This window comes from Pongo pygmaeus, chromosome 22, assembly GCF_028885625.2.
Source record: "Pongo pygmaeus isolate AG05252 chromosome 22, NHGRI_mPonPyg2-v2.0_pri, whole genome shotgun sequence".
NCBI classification, from domain to species: Eukaryota; Metazoa; Chordata; class Mammalia; order Primates; family Hominidae; genus Pongo; species Pongo pygmaeus.
In genome coordinates, this window is record NC_072395.2 from 55200016 (window position 1) to 55226188 (window position 26173).

A 26173-nucleotide genomic window follows, 5' to 3' on the forward strand; every position below is an offset into this window, starting at 1 on the left:
TTGAGGTTCCCCACTTGGATTTTAACCCCCGTTGGCAGCAGGTTTAGGAAAGTCATCAGAGGGAAGCCCTCCTCCCTGATGTCATCCCCGCCCAGGTGGTGTTGGGGTGAGTGAGGTTCTGGTGCCTGGGGAAGCTGCTGCTTGAGGATAGCAGTGGGAAGAAGTTTCGTGGCAGCAGCTGCCTCCTATGTGTTCTGCAGAGCATCTGGCAGGAGAGACTCGCCTTCCCAGTCCTGGCACGCCTGGCTGCCACATTAGCACACAGGGATGGACATGGTCAGAGCTTCAGGATGCAGTGGGTGAGGTGTCTAAGATCCAGATGCTAGCCTTGGAGCAGCTGGTGGGACAAAGGCTGTTCCCAGGGATTGCACCTGCCTGGCCCTGCATCCAGGGAGGATCCTTTCAGCCAGAGATGCCAGAAGTTGGCAGAGCTGGGGTAAAGGGCAGAAACATAAAGACGAGGTCAGCAGCAGCTCCAGCTAAGGCAGATGCCCAGAGCAGATCAGAGAACCAGACCAGGGATGATCCAGCACCGGTGTGGGGGGAGGATCATCCCAGCCGTCATGTGGTTTGGGGGAAAGCTGGGACCCCGCTTGGTACAATTCAGCAAGGTACAGAAGAATGTGCATTCCATCATGTGGGTTCTGCTTCTCTCCTGAAGCCTCTGTCAAGAGCCGCTTTGGGTCTTGATATGGAGAAATGCCTTCATTTGGCCAGACCCATCTGGCAGAGGCAGTCATGATGCCATTGGAACCCCAGGCAAGCAGCCCTTCCTAGAGAGCAAGGGTCTTGGAAGGCCTGGTATGACCCCCATGACATTCTGTTTCCTAGGGAACCCTAAAGGGAAACTGCATGTGAGGGACTCCACTGAGATAACCCTGACGTCACCGTGCCACTGTGCCCCTTGTCTGCAGGGTAACTCGGCTTTGAAGGAGCGTCAGGGGACCCTCTGTAGGACTGGGGGTGAGATCAATGGACCTGCCAGCTGTTACTGTTGGGATTATAGGGCAGTGAGGAGGTCATGTGTGCCTCCTTGGGGTCTGAGTGCCTCCTTGGGGTGCCTAAGGGAGACTGAACATCATTTTGGTGATATTTATTTATGTAACTACTCCCTTTGCACGATATTTATTGATGTGACTGCTCCCCATCACTTGTGGGATGCTGAGCTGTGCGTAGCACAGTTCAAAATATCTGATCTAAGCAGGCAGGAAGGAGACAGCTGCTGCTGCTTAGAGTTAGGGGCAGGGATGAAACCCACGAGATGAGGAGGCTGGTGAAGGAAAGGGACTGGGGGCAGTGGAGGGATGGAGAAACGAACAGAAGGATGGATGGGGAATGCTGAATGTGAGGGAGACCCCAGAACCAGGATGACACAAGAAAACAATCCTTGGCTGTGGTCAGGTGACCATGTTAAGGCCATTAAAGTCATGCTCGGAGAAACCACATAGATGCTTGCAGCTTTGCCTGTCATCCAGCGGACTTCAGAGCACAGCATCTGCTCGAAATCCAGCGGCAGATTTTCGTAGTCTGACAAATTAAATCAGCTGTTCTCCTGGCGCCAGAGTGGGCTTCCTGCCCCACACTCACTGAGGGGTGGTGGGGAGGGGTGGCCTGTTCTTTTCACACTAGTGGGCAAATGATACTGTCTTCATTTTATGAGCAGTTCTTGCTCCCTGTGACTTAGAATCCCTCATATGTGTTTTGAGATCCATTTTGATGTTATTAAGCCCAACTTCCCAGACCTTCTTCCTGTTCTTGTTGGCACAAAAGCCCCCTTCCTGTTTCAGAAGGTGCAAAAAGCAAGAGGACTGATCAACGCGTGGCTTTGCCACATGATCACAAAAATGGAGGCGGTCGATGAGAAGGCCCTTAGGCATTAGGGGGAAAAAACAAGTAGAGTAAAAAGGAAATGTCGCTGGATGTCATAGAATATGGATTTCTGTCCTTTCTGCCTTGAGCTTTCTCTTGGGGAGGGAGGAAGAGGGGTCTGGGAGAACAAGACAGCCCGTTCTGAGCAGAAGCCCCTTTCAGCTCTGGGCTGAGATGAATGGGGAGTGAGGGGGAGGGGAAGGAGTGTAGTGCAGCTGGGCTCATCCCATCAATGTTGGCATCCAAAGAAAAATCATGGCTTTGGGTGGGGAAACTGGGTCCTGCTGTGTAGTTTTCAGATTGAGGTTGATGTGAGACTTGGAGATCATTTCGCAACCTTATTGGTGCTATTGGCATAATTTAAATAATGGGAAAGATTTTATTCTTAATTGTTCCAGTCAGGTTTAGAAGCCTGGAAAAAGACCAGTTCTGCTTTTAGAAGTATAAAAATACCGCAGGGATGGAAAATGCTTCATGCCTGACAGCCAGATGTAAATGATTTCCAGTTATATTTCAGTACCTGCGCAGGGGCAGGGCCCCGTTGCTAGCGATCCGATGAACTAGTCAGCCTGTGGGGCACGGTGTGCAGGGGCCGTGTGCGTGCACACAGGATGTATATACATGGTGTGTCTGTGCCCACATATGATAGTGTGTACATGGTGTGTCTGTGCACGCATATGATTGTGCGTACATGGTGTGTGTGCACATGATGCACGTGTGTGTGTATGGGTGGACGTGTATGTGATGTGTGTCTGAGCACATGGTGTGAGTGCACACGTGTCCGTGTGTGGGTGTGTGTGCATGTGCGTGTGCCTGTGGGCACATGGTGTGTGCATGGCATGGGTGTGTGTCATGGCGTGTGTGCGCACACTGTGTGTACAGGGCAGACGCACTCACTGAGGGCCCCTTCAGTTGTAATAGGCAGGAGGAGCGCACAAGGAGGCTGAAACGCCAGTTAGAATTTCAGCTGTGAGCTCTTCTCTTCCCCACTTAGGGCTGGGATGTTTTCACAGAAATCACAAAGCAGCTCTCAGAGCCCACACTCATCGTTTCTCCTGGTTTTATTTGTGTTGACTTTCCCTTTAATCCATGCTCAAGCCCCTCACCTGTTTAGAGGGGATGTGGCCCGACTTTCAACGAAAATCTCTCCAGTTCTCCTGCCGTGGCCTCTTGGGCTCCCAGGGAACAGCACCCTGAGCCTTCTCCTTCTTAACTGGTGAGTTCCGCAGAGAATGGGGCTATGATTGATAGTGTAGTCTTTGGGAACTTTTGTTATTGGACAAATGTCCACTTTGTTTTCTAGCCCATCTCTTTGTGTCCCCAAGGTGAACCAGCTGGAGCCAGGGATCCCCTAGAGCAGTAGCAGCCATTAGAGGGAGCTACTGGGAGTCAGGTGCCTTGACTTAGATCCAGGTGTGCACACTTTCTTTCCAAGGGTCTCTGGGGGAGGCCCGTGACCTTCCCAAGCCTCTCCCTGTCTTGTGAAACCTGGGCGTGATATACCTCCCTTTTAGGGCTGCTGCAATCATTTAGGCAGATTAAACCTCATAAGTGGTTTCCCATACAAGAAAGATGCTAGCAGTGCAACAGGCAGAACACTGACCTGCCTGCCCTCCCACCAGTTAGTGGTCTTCCAACTTTTGCCCAGAGTCTACAGAGGGTGGGCCCTCTCTGATGGGGCTCCAGGACATGGTCAGGAGAGGCTGGTCTGTCTGTACCGCCATTCTCTTGGCCAGACTATGGTGTCTGCACCTGGTCCCTACTCACACCTTCCTGCCAGAGTATCCAGAGGCCCCAGGGTATCCACACCCTGGCTGGGTGTACTGGCTACAGATGGCTGTGGCTCCAGGTCACCTGCATGCCTAGGTGATGAGAAATAATGTCACAACAAATATCCCGTCTGCATTCTCTGGGACACCGACCCATGAAGAGAAAGCAGTTCTCACAGTTTTTACAGGCACAGGTCAGCTCTCAGAGTGCTGGGGACAGGGTTCCCACCAGGAAGCCCTTTCTGCTCCTCCCAGAGACTGGCGGCTTCTTTGCATTCGGAGGGATCTGGGAGCATTGCAGGAATAGGCTCTGGCTCTTCAGAAATGACCACGAGCTTAAGGAACCGGGTCTGCAATGTTAAGCCTCAGGTCCACTCTACTTGATGGGAGCTCATGCCCTCCCCAGGCTCCAGGACCCAGTGAGGAGTCTTAATCATGTGGCTATGTCAGCGCAGCTGTCACTCCCTGAAATGAAGAGAGACCCCTCTTGCCGTCATTCTCACATTGCTTGCATTTTCCAGCATGCGTTTTGTTGTGATGTTTTGTCTCTAACTGCAACTCCAGCAGCCAGTGTTTATTAAACATTTTCTATATGCCGGGCTCAATATGAGGCATTTCAAGCACATTCTCTTGTTTGGTCTTCACAGACACCCTTAAGGTTAAGTACTCATTTCATGCCCATTACCAGAGAAGAAAACAAATGTTAAAAACTCAAGGAACTTGCCCAAGATCACACGGCTAATTAGAGGCAGAACTCTAGAGCCGATTTGGAAACTTCTGGACCCACTGGAATCTCCTGGGTCATGCCCCAGGCCAATTCCATCAGAAGCATTTCTCAAACTCCCCTGGAGATTCCAGTCAATCAATTTGCATGCAACTTTTTGGGAACCCAGCTAGGCTGGAGTCTATGTAGAATATCCGTGGCACCCGCAGCCTCTGCAGCATCTGGCCTGAGTTATTCTTCCATTGCCTGGTGCTATAATAGAAATACAGGACTGGTGACTACAAACAGTGTTAGCAGAATGTACTTGGAGCTCATTTGGCAGGGAGAGTGGACGTGCTGGGGGCCATCCCCCCTCCACCTGAAGCGTTCTTGTCCTAAAGCATGTTGCTGAGACAGCTGTGTGGGGCGTGGCGGTGACCCTGGGGAAGGACCGTACTGAGAGCTCCAGACTCCAGCCAGCCTCCTCACTTTGGCCACATTCCCACAATGCTTACTGCCTTCCACAGTGGATGAAATGTTCCAGAAATCAGAATGTGTTGAAATGTGTGGCAAAGAAGAATGTCATACTTGAAGATGTGCTTACACTGGCCACTGAACTGCATACACAGTCCCAAGAGGTCTCCCTGCACCGCGAGGCCCATGCTAGAAAAGGCATTCTTCAGGAACAGACTGAGGCTTCATGAAGATCCTTCCCTCCATCCATCCCTCCATTAATCCTCCCTTCCACTCATCCCTCCACCCTTCCCTTTATCTACTCCACCCTCCTTCCACCCATTTCCCCATCCACTCCATCAGCCTCTCCATCCATCCCTCCACTCATCCCTCCGCTCACCTCTTCATCCACTCCATCCATCCTTCCACACATTTCCCCATCCACTCCATCAGCCTCTCCATCCATCCCTCCATTAATCCTCCCCTCTACTCATCCCTCCACTCATCCCTTCATTTACTCCATCCATCCTTCCTCCCATTTCCCCATCTACTCCATAAGCCTCTCCAACCATCCCTCCATCTGTTCCTCCATTAATTCTTCCCTCCACACATCCCTCCCTTTATCTCTCCATCTATTTCTCTCTCCATCCCTCCCTTCATATCTTCCTCTATCCCTCCTCCATCCCTCCCTCTATTCCTCCCTCCATCCCTCCCTCCATCCCTCTTTCCATCTCTCCCTCCATCCCTCCCTCCATCCCGCCTTCCATATCCCCCCATCCCTCCCTCCATATCTTCCTCCATCCCTTCCTCCATCCCTCAATGCATCCCTCTCTCCATCCAGATTTCACCACACCCTGAGTCCCCAATGCTGCACTCCTGAAACTCACTCTGGGATTTGCAGCTGGGGGTTGCCTCGAACATGTTCCCTGTGTACGCGGTTGAATTTTGGAAACGCCCATATCTCCATCTACTCTATCGGCCTCCCCATCCATCCCTCCATTAATCCTCCTCTAGAGCGTTCTACGAGAGAACAGCCGAGGTCAGCCTTCCTCTGCCTCTCAGGGGAGCAGGGCGCCTGCTGGCAGCTGCTCTAAGACTCGGGATGAGGGCTGCCCCCTGCAGGTGGCTCTGAAAGCTGCAGCTCTGGGTGGTGCCCCCAGCAGCAGCTTTGTTCCCTAATTAGGAGGGCACAGTGGGTGTCTAGAAGCACCCGGGAGGGAGCTGCTCCAGAACTTTCTTTATCAGCTGACAAATCAACCTTCTCATGTGAGGGGAGTTTGAGTCGTTCACTCCAGAATTCTGGAAAACTGTAGGATTCGGAGCTCCTTGAGGGCATAGTCAGTCCTTTCCCTTGTTCCTGGTAGTGATCCAAGCTTGCCTTTCTTTCAGACCTGCCTCAGTTGTCCTGTTCTCATATCCTGTCTTCCCCCAAGAACACAGGGTACATCCCCAGCCTTAGCTGGATTTTCTTCCACCTTGCAAAGGCCCCTGCCTGGGAGACATGACTTGGTGTGAGAGAGACGACATTGCGTTCCCAGATGTCGCTAGTGCTGGGCTCAGCTCCAAAGTTCTGGAGCAGAGTCAGCAAAGCACAGCCTGGAGACCAGATTTGTGCTCTGCCTGAGTTTGTAAGTGAAGTTTTGTTGCAGTAGCCACAGCCGTGCAGGTACAGGTGGCAGCTTTAGCTTCTGCTAAACTGGAGAGCTCAGTGTTTGTGACAGACTGTGTGTTCTGCAAAATCTAAAATGTCTGTGATTCAGCTCTTCAGGGAAAAAGAGTCCGATGTCTGGCCTAGAGGGCTCAAGCATTGTCATCATGCCCCCATCCAACCATCCACTCAAGGTGCATTGACTGAGGTGCATTGACTGAGGCTCCCTGGCTGGAGTCGTCACGTGGGCCCTCAGGCTATGGAGGCAAATCGAGTGGCATTGCTTCTGAGGAGCTGGCCATCACCTTGTTTCCTAAGTGTCACTCATTTGATAAAAACTGACAGGATTGCTAGAGCCACGTGTTTGCAAACCAGTGGGCATTTGCATGTGCATGTAATCCACACAGTTACTCGGTGATGGAAGTATACCTGAAGGCAAGCAGCTCACAGAGTTGCCATTTGCCACAGGTCATGGTTTAGGAAGAGGCAGAGTTGGGGTGTTTTCTCATTAGCTCGTTGCCTCCTCCCTTTGGATGGAAGAAAGGAAAAGAGCAGGGGAGAGAGAGGCCAATGGCAAAGGGGCACAGCGGGAGAACGAAGGCCCCCAGGCTTGAGCGGCCCTGAAGCTCAGCAGCTGTGGGTTGGACAGTGGTATTGGCTTGGTCTTCCCCTTCCCTGCTGGTTTCTTCAGGCCAGTGTAGCATCCTGCATGTGGTCAGTCCAAGTCCAGGGAGGGCCCCATCACCTGGGGGTGGTCTCTATCAGTGGCAAAGTCTTGTCAGCAGCTCATGGGGCAGGAAGGGCCTATGGTTGGGGTTTTCCTGGCGATCCCGTGGAGGAAGGTGAGGATGCGTTGTGTTGCTTCTCGGGTGAAGCTAGTCACGTGGCCCTAAAGGCATTCAGAGTAGATGCTCACTTCAACCCTGCAGGTGGCATTGGGTGCCAAGCATTTCTAGGACCCAGCTTCCACTGCAGAGCTGAATGGTGGCCCGGCTGGGGCCAGGGCCCCTCTCGAGGGGGCCTGAGATGCTGAGACCCATGACGCTGCTGCTCTTGCCAGGGCCTCATCACCTGTGAAACACGAGCCGGGGAGCCTGAGTGTGGCAGAGTCTTCCTCCCCAGGGTTCCCTCTGCAGGATTTTGTTTGAGTTCTTTTGAAGTTGAAAAGATTTTCAAAAGAGCTCACCAGAGTATCTACAACCATGTTATTTAAGGAGGAGAGGAGCCGCATGGGAGGGCCCCAACTCCCCAGTGACCTCCTCCACCAAACGCACACCAACTGGTGGCATTAGAGGTGACAGTGGAGCAGGATGGACTTCTTACTTCCCCTCTCAGTCTTTGCACTCAGCCCCACCCAGCTGCTGCCAAGGAGCCAAGGAGAGGAAAATATCCCTTAGCAGGAAGGAAAGAAAATAGAGGCATCTCAGAAACTGAACAAGGACCCAGAAAGCAAACCCCACCTCTGTTCCCCCATGAGCTACCCACTTTTCCCCACAGCCCCACAGTTGTGCGCCTCCCTCTTTCCCATTTTCTTTTTCTTCTTTTTGAGACGGAGTCTCACTCTGCCAGGCTGGAGTGCAGTGGCACCATCTCAGCTCACTGCAACCTCCTCCGCCTCCCTCATTCAAGCGATTCTCCTGCCTCAGCCTCCTGAGTAGCTGGGACTACAGGCGCCCACCACCACACCCAGCTAATTTTTTGTATTTTTAGTAGAGACGGGGTTTCACCATGTTAGCCAGGATGGTCTCGATCTCCTGACCTTGTGATCCGCCCATGTCGGCCTCCCAAAGTGCTGGGATTACAGGCGTGAGTCACCGTGCCCGGCCCCTCTCTCCCGTTTTCTACCCTTTTTCTTCTTCTAGTACGGTGAGTGGGGGGGGGGTGCTCTTGTCCCCCTTCCCCCTCTCCCCAACCCCCCCACCCCCCGCCCCACCCAGGCAGCTCTGGAGTCCTGCTGGCTGCATGTTTACTAAACAGAGGCATTTGTGAAAGGATTTCAGATACCCTGCTGTGCTCAGGCCAGGGTGACAGTGTTTTGATGTTTGTGGTTAGAAAGCTGACCTCCTGGATGTGGGGTGATGGGAGCGGCCGGTGGGAACAGTACTGTCTGCATGGCATCTTCTCCCACGAGAGAGGATGACTCCTGAGAAAACAGACAGGCAGGATAGGAAACTCCATCGCAGACTCCCTGGCCTGGTCGAAGGGGCACAAAATCCACAGGGGCCTGGGGGAAGCTTGGGCAGCTTCCCACCCCCCCTCCACTGAAACCCCGAGCCAGGGTCCCTCTGTATATCGGGGACTGCCTGCTTGTGAGGAGACGCATTGCCTCACTCTGGCTTGGAAGAGGAATGTCCTGCCTGGCCCGGCCCCCTCGGGAAGCGGGCGGGTGAGTGAATAAGACAAGGATGGCGAAACACGCTGCGACCTCGGCCTGCGGAGCTCCGTAAACACAGGATGGCCTCTTGTCCCTGCTGTTTATCCACAGTTATGTTTATGGCGTACTTAACTCACGGAGAGGTCAGAACTCTGAGCTATCAGAGTGACATTTGACATTTGGACAACCACAAAACAAGGCCCTGATTCTCTGCGGGTGCCCACTTCACCTGGTCCCAGCCCAGCCCAGTGCAGGTGGACAACACGCCTTTGTTGGTGCTGCTGGGAAACAAAACCCAATGACCGATCTTCCCCAGGGTCTCTCGAGAAGCAGCCGGCCCCTTTCCAAACTGCAACTCGTTCAATGAAACCTGAGTGAGCTAGTCACTTGCTTATTATGTTCTGCAGGTAACCAGGACTGGGGGGCTAATGGTTCCCAAGGGGCTCAGATCCCTTGGTTGCTGGGCAGGTAGTAGGAGAGGTTTTTTCACATGAAGCTTTAGGGAGCATGCATTTGGCTTGGGGAAGCATACTTCCTAGCAGAGGCTGCAAGGAGTCCTTCATGTAAACAGGGCTTGAGTCCTCCCTAAGGGACAGGAGACTTTCCCACACCCTGGCAAGAATTCTTTTTTCTGAGGATGTTTTGTGGAATGAAAAATAAATTGAAAGATAAAGGTCAGTTGCACAAGTGAAGATCTCTTTGAATGGGCATAGGAATTCTTATGGTCGTAGCTTTCAGAGCGTCTCACTGCATCAGCGCTGCGAGCTACCCTGCCCACACCTGGGTGGTATTCTTAGCCTTAGGTGACCTACGGGGTTTCTTCTTTATGAGGGGAAAGGCTTGAAATTCCTTCTGATCCTCTGTTCAATATTTCATGCAATATCAGACTAAATGCACAATTCTGGATTGAGCTGACTGTATTGATTCAATGGGAATATGCCTGCTCGGAAGAGGAGGGAGGAGGAGGGAGGAGGAGGGGAACGGCTGGGAACCGCTCTGCGGGGCCTGGCAAAGGCACTCGTGGCCCCGGGTGCAAGAGCCGCCTCCGGGTTTGGCAGAAGGGGTTGGAATCTTGGATCCTCTGCTGACCTACTGTGTGGCCTTGGACAGGTCATTAACCCTCTCCAAGCTCTTGTATGTCACCTGTAAAAGATGGAGAAGGATGCAGTACTCGCTTGCTGTGAGGCCTAAGCGGAGTGACAGGAGCAAGGCTGGTGCCATGCTCACCCCAGTGAGCTCTGGCCTGGCGAGGCCCGTTCTGTGACTCATGGCCTCTGCCTGGGACTGGGCTGGCCCTGCCTGTGCCTCCTTCAAGGGCACCTTTCTACAGAGTGAGGAAAACTCTCCCGAGCGATGCTGCTGTGTCCCCTGACTCTTCCTAGGTGTTGATAGTTGACAGGTATCAGTTCTCTTTGCGAAGCACTGTTAGCTAATGTAGGAAATGTAAACATTCAGTGCCTTCCTGAAATTCCTTCTAGACCCAAACCACCTTGTCCCAGGGTCTGTCTGGCAAGTGGTGTAGCCACAGCAGCTAACAGGACTCATGGGATTACTGGGGGGTAATCTCCATCTCAGAAAGGTGCCTTGATTTTTCTATGGGCAAAGGAATGTAGCCTTCATTTCCAAGGGAGGAAACTGTCTTTTTTATTGTTTGTTTTGGAAAAGTTGTATTTCTTTGTTTAAAAATAAACACCTTTGGGGGTTTACTTTAGATTTAAAAGTAGTTATCCCTGAAGTGACAGGAAGGGGGTATGAGGGAGCTCCTAGGAGCGGGCCATGTCCCAGTTCTGATCTGGGGGCTGGGACCCTGGTGTGTTCGATCTGGAAAAGCGTGTGAAGCTGTGTGTTTATGGTCTGCGCACTTCTCTGTGTTTTCTACACCTCAGTGACATTTACAGCAAAACATAATTACTCAGAAGTGAACACAACAGGCACATTTCCATGGCCATTGTCTACGGGTTTCCTGATGATTTCTGTCCCACCCACTTGGGGAGGGGTTTGTGCTTCTGTAACACAAGACAGAGGGAGCCAGCGACCCCGTAAAAATGCCTGAAGTAGGTTGATCCTGCCGTTAGACTGTGGGGAGGGGCCAGGCGGCTGGGCCTGCAGTGGCCTCTGGGCATTGCCTGATGGCTCTGGACCCAAAGGGGTCTGTCCTGTCAGAAGGGAGGTGTGGGAAGAGACGACAAAGCCACGGCGTTGCCTGAGATGGGATGTTGCTCGAGGTTCATTTGTGCCAAGAGCCCTTCCTGTCTTGTGAGTGCCACGAACATTTTCTTCCAGTAACCATCGTGTAGGCTCTGTTCCAGGTTTGTGGGGCATGATAATCAGGAAGCTGGTCTTGCTCACGTCCTCATGGAGCTGACATTCTCAGGGCCTCCAGGGCAGTGACAGAGCCGGAAGCAGAAGAAGACGTGCATCATATGGCGTCTGTCTGATGCCCTGCTCATCTGGGGTGCCTGGTTTGGGGTTGGCCAGCTGGCCTTTAGGAGAAGCAGCTTCATTCCAATGTTGTCTCCTTATACTCATGATCACCAGAATTCAGGATGTCTGCACAGGCTGTCTCTGAATCTCTAATGTTCTAAAAGTGGCTCATTCTGAAGGAGGGGATAACTCAGGAAACTCTTTAGTATTCACTTAATTTTAAACATTACTAAATGCTTCATCCGCATGGTTTTTAAACATCTGTTCATCCATCCATCCGTCTGTCCCTCTGTCCGTCCATCCATCCATCCATCTGTCCATCCATCCATCCATCCATCCATCCATCCATCCGTTCATCCATCTGTTCATCCATTCATCCATTCATCCATCCATTCAGCGACACTTGAGTATCTGCACTGGGCCAGGGCCGAATGTTTAGAGATGGAAAGCTGAGGTTCCTACTTCTCAGAGGATGCTGGCTAAGGAAAGGTGAAGGGTGAGAGAAGGAAGGTGGAGAGAAAGAGAGAGAGAGGGAGAGACAGAGAGCAGAGAGAGGGAGACAGAGGAGAGAGGGAAGGAGGTGGGGGAGAGATGGCCACATGGGGAAAGGGGGAGGACCAGGAGAGATGAGATAGAGGAGCGCTGTTTGGGGTGCTGGTTGGTGTGCTCTGGGGAGCTCTCCAGGGTCTTGGCTGGTGGCACATGCATGGGGAGGGTTGGGTCTTGGGAAGCCTTGACAACACCAGGACTCTATCTCTGGCTTTGAGGCCACTAGCTCTCATGGTTTCTGCCCGTGGTGGCAGACAGTGGGTGGGAGGGTGCCATGCTCCCCGGCCAGCCTGGGCTCACACTCCTCTCCTTGAGTACAGTCAGATCTGAGCAGGCTCCTCGGAGCCACCTTCTTCTGGAGTCACTGTGTGAGGGACTTTGGGGGCCTACCTCTTGGGCCCTTTGGCTGAGCTCCTCAGGACCAGAGCCAGCTTGTTGGTGCTCGCTTGTGCTGGCCCCCCATCCCCATGCAGGACAGCTTCACACCATCTTTCCGAGTGCACACAGGGGTTCATAGGAGCTGCAGCTGTGCTCGGGCAGGGCTGCACCCCTGATAACAGAGTCCAGAGTGCTCAGGCCCTCACAGCCCTCATTCCGGCACCCACAGGTCAGTTTCCTCCTGGAGGCTGCATCCAGTGCAGCAGCCCTGGGTGATGCTTTCTCCCTAGCATTGTGCTCTGCTGTGGGTTGAGTTGTGTCCCCCAAATAGATATGTTGAAGTTCTAACCCCTGCTCCCTAAGAATGTGGCCTTACTTGAAACAGAGTCACTGCAGATGGCATTAGTTAAGATGAGGTCATGCTGAAGTAGGGCAGGCCCCTGATCCCATATGACAGCTGTCTGGATAAGAAGATGGGAATTTGGACACAGGGTCACAGACACACAGGGGAGAGGCCCATGCGCAGACGGAGGAGAGATCAAAGGGAGGCAGCCACGAGTCAAGGAACACCTGGAGCACCAGCAGCTGGCAGAGGCAGGGGAGGTCCTCCCCTAGCACCTTCAGGGGGAGCACGGCCCTGAGGACACTTCCAGTGAGGACTTCCGGCCTCCAGGGCTGTGAGAGGATGAGCCCTGGAAAGGGGTCAGCTCTAACACACAGCAGGGCGGCCTGACCACTGTTGACTTCTCAGGCTTTCCAGATGTGCACCTCTGGTCCACTACACCGGACTGTGAGCTGGCTCAGGACCGCAGGCTGGGATGGCCTGGAGACATTTTTCTCCACCTCTACAGTCAGTGGCATCCTGCCAGCCCTGGCCTGCCCCTTAGTGAGGCGGCCCCCTCGCGCACTGCCATAGTTTGCTCCTCGTGGCTTGAGAGATCAATCTGCAGACCGCCCCTTCCTGGACAGGGTTCTTCTCTTTTACGCCTGGATAAGTGGGCTTGCTCTTGGTTTTGCTTTGACAGTGGGCTTGTGAATTGCAATATGAGGCCGGGCGCGGTGGCTCACGTCTGTAATCCCAGCACTTTGGGAGGCTGAGGCGGGCAGATCATGAGGTCAGGAGATTGAGACCATCCTGGCTAACACAGTGGAACCCCGTCTCTACTAAAAATACAAAAAATTAGCCTGGCATGGTGGCACACACCTGTAATCCCAGCTACTCAGGAGGCTGAGGCAGGAGAATCGCTTGAACCCAGGAGGCAGAGTTTGCAGTGAGCCGATATTGCGCCACTGCACTCCAGTCTGGGTGACAGAGCGAGTCTGTGTCTCAAAATAAATAAATAAAAGAGAAGAAAAGAAAAGAATTGCAATATGAAATTCAGCCAAGATGAGTCTGATTAGGAGGGTTTGGGATCAAGGTGCTTCCACTGCTCCTTTTATAGTGAGTAGCTCCGAAGGACCAGCATGCTCTGTTCTCGTCTCTCCCAAGTATGCATCATCTTAGGGAACAAACCGTAAAAGGGGAAGAGATAGACTCTGTGGGTTGTCTTTGGAATATCCCAAGGGATTTGTTCCTCTCTGATCATGTAGGTCTGCGGCTCCAAGGACAGTCCGTCGCCACCCTATCTGGAGCACTCTTCTATCCCCCTCCCATCTCTGTCCTCTGGTGATGATCACAGCCCCCGGCACTGCTAGTTGTGCCCCTTGCGAAGCTCCCAGATTTTTTGTTAAAGAGCAAGGATTTTCATAGGCTCATAGAGCATTTGCTTCCTTTCTAGGGTAATTAAGACTACACTAGAAACCATCTTGTCCGGTTCTCTTTTACAGATGTTGACATTAGGGCCCCAAGAAGATACGTAGCCTCTGGTGTCACTTAGGGAATTAATTCCTGAGCAGGTGTCTGGCGCCTGGGGCCCTGCTCAGACCCCATTCTCTCCTCTGGTTCTCGATGGCCCTCACCTCCCATTTCTTTCCATTTCCCAGAGGAGTCTGGTTGAACTTACGGCTTTTTTTGCCTTGATTAATTGACTATGAATTTATGTCCCCTAAAAAAGGATTAAGTTGCATCATTTTTTCTTAGCATGCAGTGCTCAGAGACAACCCCGCAATTGATAAATACTTCAGGGTTGGTGCAGGGAAAGGGGGAAACAGACACTGATTAAAGATAAATGGGGAGTGGAGCCTTCCTCCCATCCAGGCTCACAGAGGCCAGCCCTGCCTGCCTGGCGCTCTCACGGGTTCTGGTCTGCAGTTTTTATCTGAGTTCCATTTAGTTTCTGGTCTGAGGCTCTGGTCTGGTCTGGGTTCTGTCTGGGTTCTGTCTAGGTCTAATCTGGGTTCTCTCTAGACCTGGTCTGGGTGTGGTCTGGGTTCTGTCTGGGTCTGGTCTGGGTTCTGTCTGGGTCTGATCTGGGTTCTGTCTGGGTGTGGTCTGGGTTCTGTCTGGGTCTGGTCTGGGTTCTGTCTGGGTCTGATCTGGGTTCTGTCTGGGTGTGGTCTGAGTTCTGTCTGGGTCTGGTCTGGGTTCTGTCTAAGTTCTGGTCTGGCTCTTCTGGTCTGCGGCTCTGGTCTGGTCTGGGTTGTGTCTAAGCTCTGGTCTGGGCTAGCATCTGGCTGTTTCAAATACTGAACCTGGGCATCCTGCACGGGGCTGATGGGCCTTCACTGGGCCTGGCTCTGGCAGTCTCTGCACTTGTTATCCTGGGCGCTCACTATCCCAGCCAGAAAAACAGTGGAAGACAGCACGCCCTGTGAACGAGAGCCCACAAGGACAGGGAGGCAGGTGCATGTCCATTATGCCAAGAAGTGAGCTGAGCAGAGCTCAGGGGTGCGAAAGTAGGGCAGGCGGGGTGGGATGGTCGCATCTTCGCTTTATATTTCTGTAAGGGGAACCAAGCGCAGGGCTCTGCGGGGAGGGTGATTTCCTTACATAAATAGAGGGGTGTGTGTGTGTGTGTGTGTGTATGTGTGTGTGTGTGTGTGTGTGCTGGATACTCAGGAAACCCGACTACCACAGGAAGCCTCTGACTGGTGTTTCCTGGGCCCCTCAGCCCAGGACTCACTTTTAGACCTGCACAAGGTCGCTGTTGCACCCGGGCTATCCCACAACAGAGCAGACTAATGTTTACTGGACTTTGTTTCCAGAGCCACTTTTAGGATTCTTCAATTCCAAATGCATGTCTTTTTTAAAAAAAAGAAAGAAAGAAAAACAAGTTTCTAATGGTAGAGAAGTACAGCCCTGAATTGGGTCTTGTGTCCACTGCTGGACCCCATGAGGGCCAGGTGGAGTGGACGCCTGCAGCCCCAGTTGTGTGCACTCTCTGTTTGGTGCAAATTCCAGTTTGGTGGTTCTCAATAGCAAGACCAGCCTGAGACCACCTGTCCTGCTCTCCCCATGAGAGGGCCGAATGCTCCCAGCCTCCACGCCATGTCCTGTTCCTGGGGTCCTGGGGGTCATTGCAGCCTGTATGTGCTTCCTCCAGCCAGGGAGGTCATCGGGTCACCCAGTGAGCCCCAGCACTGAGGGTCAGCCCCAGACACTGTCAAAGGTGAGAGCTCAGAGGCTGTGCCCAGAAGGAGAGGTGGGCCCTGCCTGCCCTGGACAGAGGGAGAGAGGCTTCTCAGAGCCTGAGGCATGAACCCTCAGGTGTGTCATGACCATGGTCAGATGATGGCTGCTGGTGAGCTCAGTGACCGGGCGTCTTCAGGCAGCTCATAAGTTGGAGAGGACACAGCCTAAGGGAGGTTTGCTGGGGAGCAGCCCCACTTCCACCCTGAATAGACAAGAGACAGTAATTAGCAGGTACCCAGCATTTAGTGCTTTCTTGGGGATATTGAGTGGGTCCCCGGGGGCCTGGGTCCCCGAAGTGCCGCAGTACTCTGTGGTGCAGGGAGCTTGCTCCTGTGGAGGAAGGGTCTCTGTCGTCCCCAGCTCTTCTGTCTGCCTGTTCACTGAGGGGCACCCGTGGCTCAGCAAAAGGGCTATTCTTGGGGTTCCCGGTCCTCCTCCAGCCCCGCTAATCTGTGTAGGCCTCAAGTGCTGTGTGTTTGTAAGCACTGTCATCCACAGTCCTGTTGTACGAGCTGGTTCACCTGCAGCTCTGAGCTGCTCTCCAGCCCCAGCCCTTTCTTCCTCTGCCACTGCCCTGCTGGGATGACTCTCCTGGCCCTCCCTGGGGCGACAACCGCCCTGTCTGTAATGAGTGGCAGCCCCAAGCTTCCTGACTGGCTTCCACAGCTCTCTGACTCCCCTAAACAAGGCCTCAGGGACTCCACATCCAAATTAAGGCGGCACCTGGTGACAGGTTGGCATTTTCCGGTGTCCTATCTATGAAAGACAGGAAGACAGCAGGGAGCAAACTCCCCTGGGCCAGACTCTTGGAAACATACAGGCTTGGGTGCCCAGCTGGGGACTGGGAGAAAGTCTAAAACACAGGACTGGGCCAAGGACCCCACGGGTCCCTGTCTCATTGGGTCCCCTGAAACGTGTGGGAGCTAAAATTGCATTCACATGATTCTTGATCATTTAACAGAGGATTCTGATCTGATACTACACTGAGAAGTGCCCCTGGATTGGGAGACATTATCTATGCATCCAGTTGCTTCTGTTTTATTATTTACAGCACTTTTAAACAGTCTATTTGAAAAAAAAATTAATGTGACTTTGCTTGGGATGTGTAGCTTTTCCCCTTTTATAAAGCTCTCAGATGGAGACTTGGCAGAAATTCCAAAGCAGTTTGGTGTGGCTGCAAAATGACAAACTTTCTTAATTATTAATTAAGGGATTAATAATATATTGATTATTTAATCATATGTTGATTATTTATAAATAAATCATATATACATAATTTATACTTACATAAATATATAAAGCATAAATAATTTGTAGATGCAGTAAGTGAATTATTAATTAATACAGAAACATGCATAGCATATCGGGGCAGGAGCAAGCTGGTAGTGCTGCAGCTCAGAGCTGGGTTCTGCCCACACTGGCCGAGGGCCTGGGCAGGTCACCTGGGCCCACCGGACATCACTTCCTCACTCTGAGACGAGAATGGTGGATTCCTCATAGACTAGACAATGAGTGGGAAAGTGCTTTGTAAGCTCTAAAGCATTACACACATGCTGGTAATTATTATCATTATTATAACCCTTGAAATGCAATTGAAGACGTAGACCAGAGAATTCAAAAGACACGAAGTTGATGTTCTTCCCTGGAATGCAGCCTTTTCTACGATGCATGTCAAAGGTTAACTTTGGCCTTGGTCATGTGAACTTGGACATTTGCATATTTACTGCATTAGAGATAAAATGAAATGAATATGAATATGATCTGCTTTTTGCAGGATACAAGACCCTTCTGAAAGGAATTTCTGGGAAGTTCAATAGTGGTGAGCTGGTGGCCATTATGGGTCCTTCTGGGGCCGGGAAGTCCACGCTGATGAACATCCTGGCTGGATACAGGTGAGCAGCCCTGCCCCGGGGGCAAAGTTCTCACCCGGGTGTCAGGCCAGCAGTGGGAACAGTGGAGCTCCTTCCATCAGCCCCATCACCTGGAGCAGGCTGTGGTCTACAGCAGTAGTTTCTTAATGCTCTGTATATACAGGCTTCAGCGGAGCACAAGGTGGGTTTCAGATCAGGAAGCTCTGGAATCTGTGAAGGAAACTGGTTCCAGGGGAGAAAGTGACATTGAGAGGCTGCACTCGCCAAGGGTCATATGATGGGTGGAGACCCACACTCAGAGAGGGGATCCCTGGGCACAGCGGCCACAGCAGCACCCTGGATGAGCTCAGCCTGGCTAAAGGGACAGGAAGAGGTAGGAAGGTCAAGGTCAGGGGGAGGGGTGGCCAGAGAACTTGTAGAGAATAGGAGTGAATGCAAGTTGAAGAGAGACAAGGCATTTTCGGAAGAGAATGAGAACTGTTTGGCTGGGGCTTGTGATGTTCTTAGTTGTTTAGACGTTTGAGCCGGGTGTGGTGGCTCGCACCTGCAATCGCAGCACTTTGGGAGGCCGAGGTGGCAGATTACCTGAGGTCAGGAGTTCTAGACCAGCCTGGCCAACATGATGAAACCCCATGTCTACTAAAAATACAGAAAAAATTAGCTGGGTGTGGTGACAGGTGGTATAATCCCAGCTACTTAGGAGGCTGAGGCAGGAGAATCATTTGAACCCAGGAGGCAGAGGTTGCAGTGAGCCGAGATCGTGCCACTGCACTCCAGCCTGGGTGACAAGAGCGAGACTCCATCTCAAAAACACACAAACAACAACAACAACAACAACAACAACAAAAAACCAAAGAAGTTTGGCGACCATTGTGTCATGTCATCCATTTGGGAATGATAAGAAAACTTAGATTAGAATCTTTAGAAGTGTTTAGAAAATGCTCTGTTAAAGTCAGTTATTTTCATGTATGATTGGTTTTGTTTACTAACTTTGGCAAATAGTAATAATAGTAATAATTTCATTTACTGAAAAAATGGCAAATATCACCCTTTTCTTTAGAGCTTCTGAATTACACCTTAAGGCCAGAAATCGGGATTTGAGAAAATCTCACTTATGGCAAATTCCTGCCTGTGACAGTCACATCTAAAGGTTAAAGTTGAATTCTCAGAGTGATGCAGGGCCAGAGGGGAGTGGAGTATTCTTGCAGGGGTGGCTGTTCCTCAGATCATCAATACACCCACAGCTCCTGGCAGCCTGTATGGGTGCTTGGCATCCCGGAGCTGCGGAGGCCACTCAGGATGGGACCTTTAGACCTGGGGATCCAGGGGAAGCCAGTTGACCCCAGCCTGTTCCTGGAGGAGACGAGGGACCTGGCCGCAGGCCCACAGTCATAGTAACAAGCTGAGTAAAGTTGGAAGCTAGACATGCTTTCATTAGTCTCCATAGATTCGCCTCTGTTTTATTCTCCATCACATCTAGGAGTTAGGGCTAGAAAGACTGGATCCTTAGAAGCATAGTGTGCAGACTGCCTGTGGCATGCACCAGCTCCCGTGCTGCACTGGTGCTCCCAGAACGGCAGGCAACAGAGGCGCACGGTAGGTCTGCAGTGAGCTGATGAACCAGCCAGTGAATGAGTGTGCCTGGTGAGGCCGTGCCTGCCTCTCATGAGCACCTGGGAGGCTCTCAGCCTGCTCAGCAGAGAGAATTCTCCCTGGTGGAGAAGGGCCATCCACTTGGCTGAGCCAGTCCAGGCCCCAGGCCCCTCTCTGCTGGTGCTCCTTCCCAGGCCTGAAGTCTGCAGAGGTCTGGCCTTTGGGCAGTTGGGTGCAGCCTGAGCTACACACAGAATTGTTCAGAAGACAATGTTACAAACCCCCACAAATCCAGGGGCTGTACATCCCGACCTTGCGGCTGCATATAGGACCATCCCTGCGTATCTTTGTTTGGCAGGTCAAGAAAGTGCTGCCGTTACCCTTAGTATAAACACTTAGTATAAACACACAGGGAGGCCTGTGTGTGGCTTCCTCTTCCCACTGGGCGCTTTCTCTGTGGAATCTCTTCCTCCCGATTGCTGCAGTGCTAGCGAGGTCTGGTCTCTTTCTGCCCCTAGGGGTCCCTGTGGCCAGTGGTTCAGCTGGGAAGATGCTGGGAGGAAAGCCCCCCTCTCTGGCTTCCCTCTCCTGCCCCAGGAGAGCAGGAGCCCGACTGACGGCTTCTCCTGTCCTTGGCTCTGCAGGGAGACGGGCATGAAGGGGGCTGTCCTCATCAACGGCCTGCCCCGGGACCTGCGCTGCTTCCGGAAGGTGTCCTGCTACATCATGCAGGACGACATGCTGCTGCCCCATCTCACTGTGCAGGAGGCCATGATGGTGAGCTCCGCCCTGCCCTGCCCCGCCCCTGCCACCTGCCCCCAGCCCCCACATTAGACACAGCACTGGCCGAGTGCCCAGCTTCGAGGGACCCAAGGGCTCTGCCACGCAGTCTGCACAGAGTCAGCAACCTCCCTCTAGCAGAGTTCTAACACCAGACTTGCTGTTGGGACAGGCAGCGTCATCCCAAAACCCCCCAAGGCTGTGAGTTTAATGGACCTTGTTTGGCAGGGTTGGGGTCAAGTTTCTGAGAAGGTTATTAACCCAGCTGGCTTGGGTGATCCTCTCCAGGGCAGCCACCACTTTATTTCTCCTGCAGGCCAGTACGTGTGGTTCTCCTTCCTGTCAGCCATCCTTGAGTCGTTCCGTGTCTTTGGCCCAAGCACCCAACTCACCTGGTGCCGTGGTCAGGATACCAAGCAAGGGTCTATTCCTCTGACTCACCTGCCTCCCAGGTGGGAAAATGAAACCAGCAATGGCCGAGTATCTCCTGGGTCCCAGGCCCTGAGCACATAGCTCTACACACACCAGACAGGTCGTCCCAAGAAAGTGGGTGGGAAATGGAGCTTCCCCCAATTAAGCCAGGATCCCAGGGTCACACAGCTGCTGATGACCACACGTGGCCAGAGCTGTCTGCCTCCAAAGGCTCACCTTTAACTGCCAGCTCGGCTTCCTTGCCGTGCACCTGCTTTATCCTCACAGCCTCAGTGTCCTCATCTGCAAGGCCGTACGGGGTTGGTGTAAATATTAAAAGGGAAAATAGAGGGAAGGTGGGGTAGAATTCTGGCATACAGTTGGTGCCTAATCAAGTCAACTTGGTCACTGTTTCTTTTCACTCCTAGTAAGGCTCCCCACAGTGTCTTCACTTGTGTCCTCTGTGGATAAGTCCAGTATTTGGGGAATTTAAAAATATCTTCCCCTCTTGGGGCCACCAGAAGGGTCCAGGGGGTATCCTCTGCCTGGGTTTCTGGAATAGCTGGTTGTGCTCCTTGGACAGACCGCGACCCAGCCAAGTGCCATGCCTCTGGGTTTCCAGGGCCTTTTTTTTTTTTGAGACCGAGTCTCGCTCTGTCGCCCAGGCTGGAATGCAGTGGCGCGATCTCGGCTCACTGCCACATCCGCCTCCCAGGTTCAAGCAATTCTTCTGTCTCAGCCTCCCAAGTAGCTGGGACTACAGGCGCCCACCATCATGCCCGGCTGATTTGTGTATTTTTAGTAGAGATGGGGTTTCACTATGTTGGCCAGGCTGGTCTTGAACTCCTGACCTTGTGATCTGCCCACCTCAGCCTCCCAAAGTGCTGGTATTACAGGTGTGAGCCACCGTGCCCGGCAGGGGCCATTTTTTTTTAAAGGCCCAACTCATGGTGACTGAAACTGCACAGACCTAACTGTGAGCAGAAGCAGCCAGGAGAATCCTCCCATTAAGAGGAGACTGAAAATCAGTGTGCAGCTCCAGCTGCTGGTCATGGCTGACTTTATGTGGGGGACTGTTTGTATTTCTGCTTCCTTCCTGTTCACTGCAAAAGAAGAGTCCCCAGGCTTCATGTCTCTCCTGGCACCCTAGGGGACATCCTCAGCTTGGTCTGCTCTGTGCTTTGGTCAGTAGATGGGGGTTCGCCTTGGTTTTCTACCTGGAGAGACCCTGACTTGGGTTGGGCAAAGCTTCTTCCCCGTGGTGTCTGAGAGTAGCATGTGAAGGGCAATGCCATGGGGTTCTTAGCTCAGCAAAGAGAAGCAGGTTACGTTTGCAGACACATGATCTGCTCCCTAAACTTCTTTGTGGGGAAACAGAAACAGAGGAACCTGTGGGGCTGTTCCCATTCGTGTTCCCTGGTCCTGCGTGTTCTGCGGGTAAGCGGACGCCATTCCCCTGGGCCCAGCATCCCTGGGCGGTATATGCCCCATGGAGCCCTGACTGCTGATCTGGCCTTCAAATGGATGTTCAGATGGGGCACAGAGGACCTCTGAGGAGTTGGCAAACAGATGCCGCAAAGCAGCCGTGAAGTTTTTCTTGACCTTAATGTTTACTGTTCCATGTATGCCGTAAGTGCAAACTCCATGCACAACCTCTTGATTCCTGAACAGCTCCTGCGTCTTGGGTAGCCCGAGTTTGGCTTCTCAGTGAGTTCTTGAGTGAACCCCATGGCCACATGCTCGAGACCCTTCACTGGGACCCCAGCTCAATGGCTGCATTCTCCACAGATGCGACTAGGGACTCCTGCTGTCCTCTCCCAACCTCGCCACCGAACCTGCTGTGAAATGATCTATTTTCACAATCAAATTCAGTTCGATTTTGATTCTGAGAATTTCATGAGGCCCTGGAGAAATACTTTGAGGCTATGGTACGTGTTACCACTCAAGGTCCTGTCTCACACAGAGGAGATATTGGCCCCCCGTTGCGGAGTCCCAATCCCACATCAGACACAGTTGTGCATTTTTATGCTTTTCACCCTTGCAGCCAGGCAGACTGAGAAATGGCAGGCAGTGTCACATGGCAGGAGCGTGGGCCTGACCCTGTCCAACTCTGGGGCCTGAGACCTCTTTGCCCCACACCCCGCCCCCCTCCCCGCCACCGCCCTGCATCTCACCCTCTCCTCTGATCCTCACAGCAACTTCTCTAGCTAATGAGGTGGACAGAGCTTAACCTCACCATTGTGCCAGTGAGGAAATGGAGGTTGCATATTTGCCCAAGGCCACAGGAGGCAGGAGAGTGGAAGCAAGGCCCGTCCTGTGCATGGGGATCTACTCTGGGTTTTCCCAAGCAGGGCCAGGAGCCCAGTGCTGTGTTAGCAAATGGGATCTCAAAAAACACAACAACAAAATGCGGCATCCTGGTGTGTCGCCCTCGTAAATTCCTGTGCTGTAAAGACTCTCCCTGTGGATAAGTTCAAGCCTCAGCAGTTTAACAGGCGGTTTGTGGAATTCCTAACTCGCACCGCTGGTTCCGCCCAGGCTGGTCGCCAAGCCCCTGATGCCTGGGGCTTTCTTACCTCTAAATGGCCCACATCTGACTTCTCTCCTGGGTACAGCAGAGAATTCAACTGAGATAGCAGGAAGCATAGCACATGGACTGCTCTCCTGCGATCCTACCATTGTTAAAGCAGGGGGCATCAGAAGCCAAGAACTCCTTGGGTTTTCCGTGGTGATCAGCTAGCTGCATGGTGGCTAGTTGCACCATGGCTAGTGGCATTATGCCTAGCTGCACTGTGGGTAGCTGCACCGTGGCTAGTGGCACCGTGGCTAGCTGCACCGTGGCTAGCGGCATTGTGGCTAGCTGCACTGTGGGTAGCTGCACCATGGCTAGCTGCACCGTGGCTAGCAGCATTGTGGCTAGCTGCACTGTGGGTAGCTGCACCATGGCTAGTGGCACCGTGGCTAGTGGCACCGTGGCTAGCTGCACCGTGGCTAGCTGCACTGTGGGTAGCTGCACTGTGGCTAGTAGCACCGTGGCTAGCAGCACTGTGGCTAGCTGCACCGTGGCCTGCAGTGCAGACATGAGGCTCACACTGCCAATGGCCGTCTGTTCTGCTTCCACACTGTTGTCCTTGTTCCCTGCAGGTGTCGGCACATCTGAAGCTTCAGGAGAAGGATGAAGGCAGAAGGGAGATGGTAAGTGGGTTGTTCGGGGCCCACGAGTGGTCCAGAAAGTGCATGAAGTGCGTGTGGAAGGTGTGCCTGCCAGGGCATTTTGGCATTGGCTTTTGTTTGTTGATTTGTTTTTGCCTTGCCTTCCATGTGTGGGACAGGCGACATTTCAGGGAGTGCTGTGGCCTGCGGCAGCCAGAGGCCAAGAAAGGCAGATGTGGTGCACACGCTCACGGCTTTGATTCTCAGATTCAGGAGTCAGCATGTAACATGAGGGACAACAGCCTTGGCACTCATGGGGCCAGAAGATGCCAGCTTCAGGGTTAGACCAAGAGTGCTGCCCCTTTTAGTGTTTAATATGATCAATATTAAATTTTTTATAAGACAATAACAATGAAGATGGTTAGTCATTCGTTTAAAAATAACCACCCTCCACCCACCTACACTTGCAAAAAGAAATTTAGTTCTTACATGTTATTAACCAGCCTCTTAAAAAAGAAAATAAATACATTTCCAGGATGATGAAGACTTTCTAATCCCTTTAGCCATTTTTTTTTTTTTTTGGCTTCTTAAACCCAGGGAGCAGGGACGGATGCAGGTGGGCAGAGCCAGAGGGAGCAGCAGAAAACCACACAGAGGAAAGAGGCCACCAGCCTGGACTCATCCACCCTCCATGGGAAACCCACCGTCCTCCTCTCCACTGCAGCTAGTGCTGGTGGGATTTTCAGCGTGAGATGGAATTTGGGGAAACCCCCCTTCTATAAGATTATCTTTCTCTTCTAACACCCTTAAAGGACCACAGTCTGGCGGCAGCTGAGAGTGGGGTTTGCCGGGTTAGTGCCAGTGGCTCGACGTCACCCTTTCTGTTCTGGTATAAAATGGAGTGATTGATGGGATAGAGTCAAACATGCTGAGGAACAGTCATAGCAATTCCATTGCCGGCATTTCCGCCTCTCCGGTCATCTGTAATAGCTAATATTAAGTAAATGTAAACCACTTTGGTACGGAAAAAAAGAGTTGGACAACCTTAATGCTCCTCCTCCCCCAGCAACTGTGCCCTTCGAAACTCAGGATTCAGCCCGTGTCACCGGGGCTGGGGGGTGAAATGCCCGGTGCAGGTGGAAAGAGCCTAATGTCTGAGAGAAGGAAAACAATTCTTTGTTGCTACAGAAAATGTTCTGTGTGGAATTCTTTTGTTCTGAGATTGAAAAGAAAATGGATGAATGGAACCCAAAAGAGAGAAAATGTGGAAATCACATGTGTTCCTGGCCCTTCATGGGGGCAGAAGACCCAGCCTTGTGAGTTTATTGTCTAGGCTGAAAGGCGAGAGCCCCCTCTGGATAGTGTTTTCTAAACAATGTAACATAGACACACCCCCCCCACACACACCACCTCCCAAGCCCGAGAATGTTACTTATACCAAGTTATGGAAGATGAGTGTTATGGCCTGAATTCCCCCCAAAAGATGATATGTTAAAGCCTACGCCCCAGAAACCCAGAATTGGCTGTATTTGAAGATCGGGTCTCTACAGAGGTAATGAAGTTAAAATGGGGTCATATGGGTGGGCCTCAGTCCAGTCTAACTGTGTCCCTGTAAGAAGAGGAGAGGAGGACCCAGACACACACTGAGGGACGGCCCCATGAGGACACAGGGAGGAGGCGGCATCTGCCAGCCCAGGAGAGGGGCCTCAGGAACCAGCCCTGCTGCCCTCAATCTCAGACTTTGGCTTCCAGAATTGAGGCGGGAATTTCTGTTGTGGAAACCACCCGGTGTGGGGCACTTCGTACGGCAGTGAACGTGACAAACGAGAGCCTTAGTTCCAGGCACACAGAAGAACATGGAGAAAAGCAGGTGTCAGAGCTGAGTCTCAGCAAAGTCTCCCATGGGAGGTGAACCCAAATCAACAGAACAGGGCCCTGGGCTTGAGCCAGGGCGACCTCCACTCTCCCTGTCTGAGGTCAGTTTTGCCACCCTCCTGTCCCGGGCCCTCCTTGCCGTCAGCTACAGGAGAAGAGGAGAGGCCCGCAAGAGTGTGCAGGGCCCCCATGAAGCAGAGGCTTTTCCACCCGGAGACTCAAGAAGCTGCTCCTCCCGAAGCCTGGAGGACTGCAGTGCCCCTGGATCCGCCTTTCAGGGCCCTCCTTCTCATCCCCCAGCCTCCCTGCTTTCATGGGGTGTTGGAAGCACAATCCAATCTCTTTGTCTCGGATAGCCCTCCATCGAGGTCCCAAAGACCCCTCCAGACGCTGGCCTGCAAGCTGAGGGGCGGCTGTGGGGGCTCCAAGGAGAGACGGTGGAAGTGGTCACTGATGCTCGGCGTGGAGGAGCAGCCGAGAGCTCTGGACGGGGAGGCACTGGAGAGAGGGAATTTGGCCTCTCTGACCCAAACCAAAGGCCCAAGGACAGAGCAGGTGGTGGAGAGGGTCTCGGGGATCACCAGAGGCCAGGGGAGCAGACACAGGAGGCAGAGAGCAGAGAGATTTGCTAACACGGAGAGGCCCTGGGGTGAAGCGGAGCTGAGCACACAGGAAAGCCCTCCACTCTGGCCTCCTGGAACCCACCAGATGGCCTTGGGCCACTGCCGGCCGTGCCCCGAGCCGAGCTTCAC

General features: G+C 52.6%; 1 protein-coding gene across 4 annotated transcripts in view; it reads left to right on the plus strand.

Moving 5' to 3' along the window:
- The window catches only part of ABCG1 (ATP binding cassette subfamily G member 1), a 77466-nt gene that overhangs the window by 33809 nt on the left and 17484 nt on the right, over positions 1-26173 (plus strand). For all 4 annotated transcript variants that reach the window (XM_054468569.2, XM_054468571.2, XM_054468568.2 and 1 more), the window contains exons 3-5: positions 17513-17630; positions 19847-19979; positions 23538-23588. In XM_054468569.2, coding sequence (XP_054324544.1) covers positions 17513-17630; positions 19847-19979; positions 23538-23588 — 302 coding nt within the window. The remainder of the gene's footprint in view (positions 1-17512; positions 17631-19846; positions 19980-23537; positions 23589-26173) is intronic.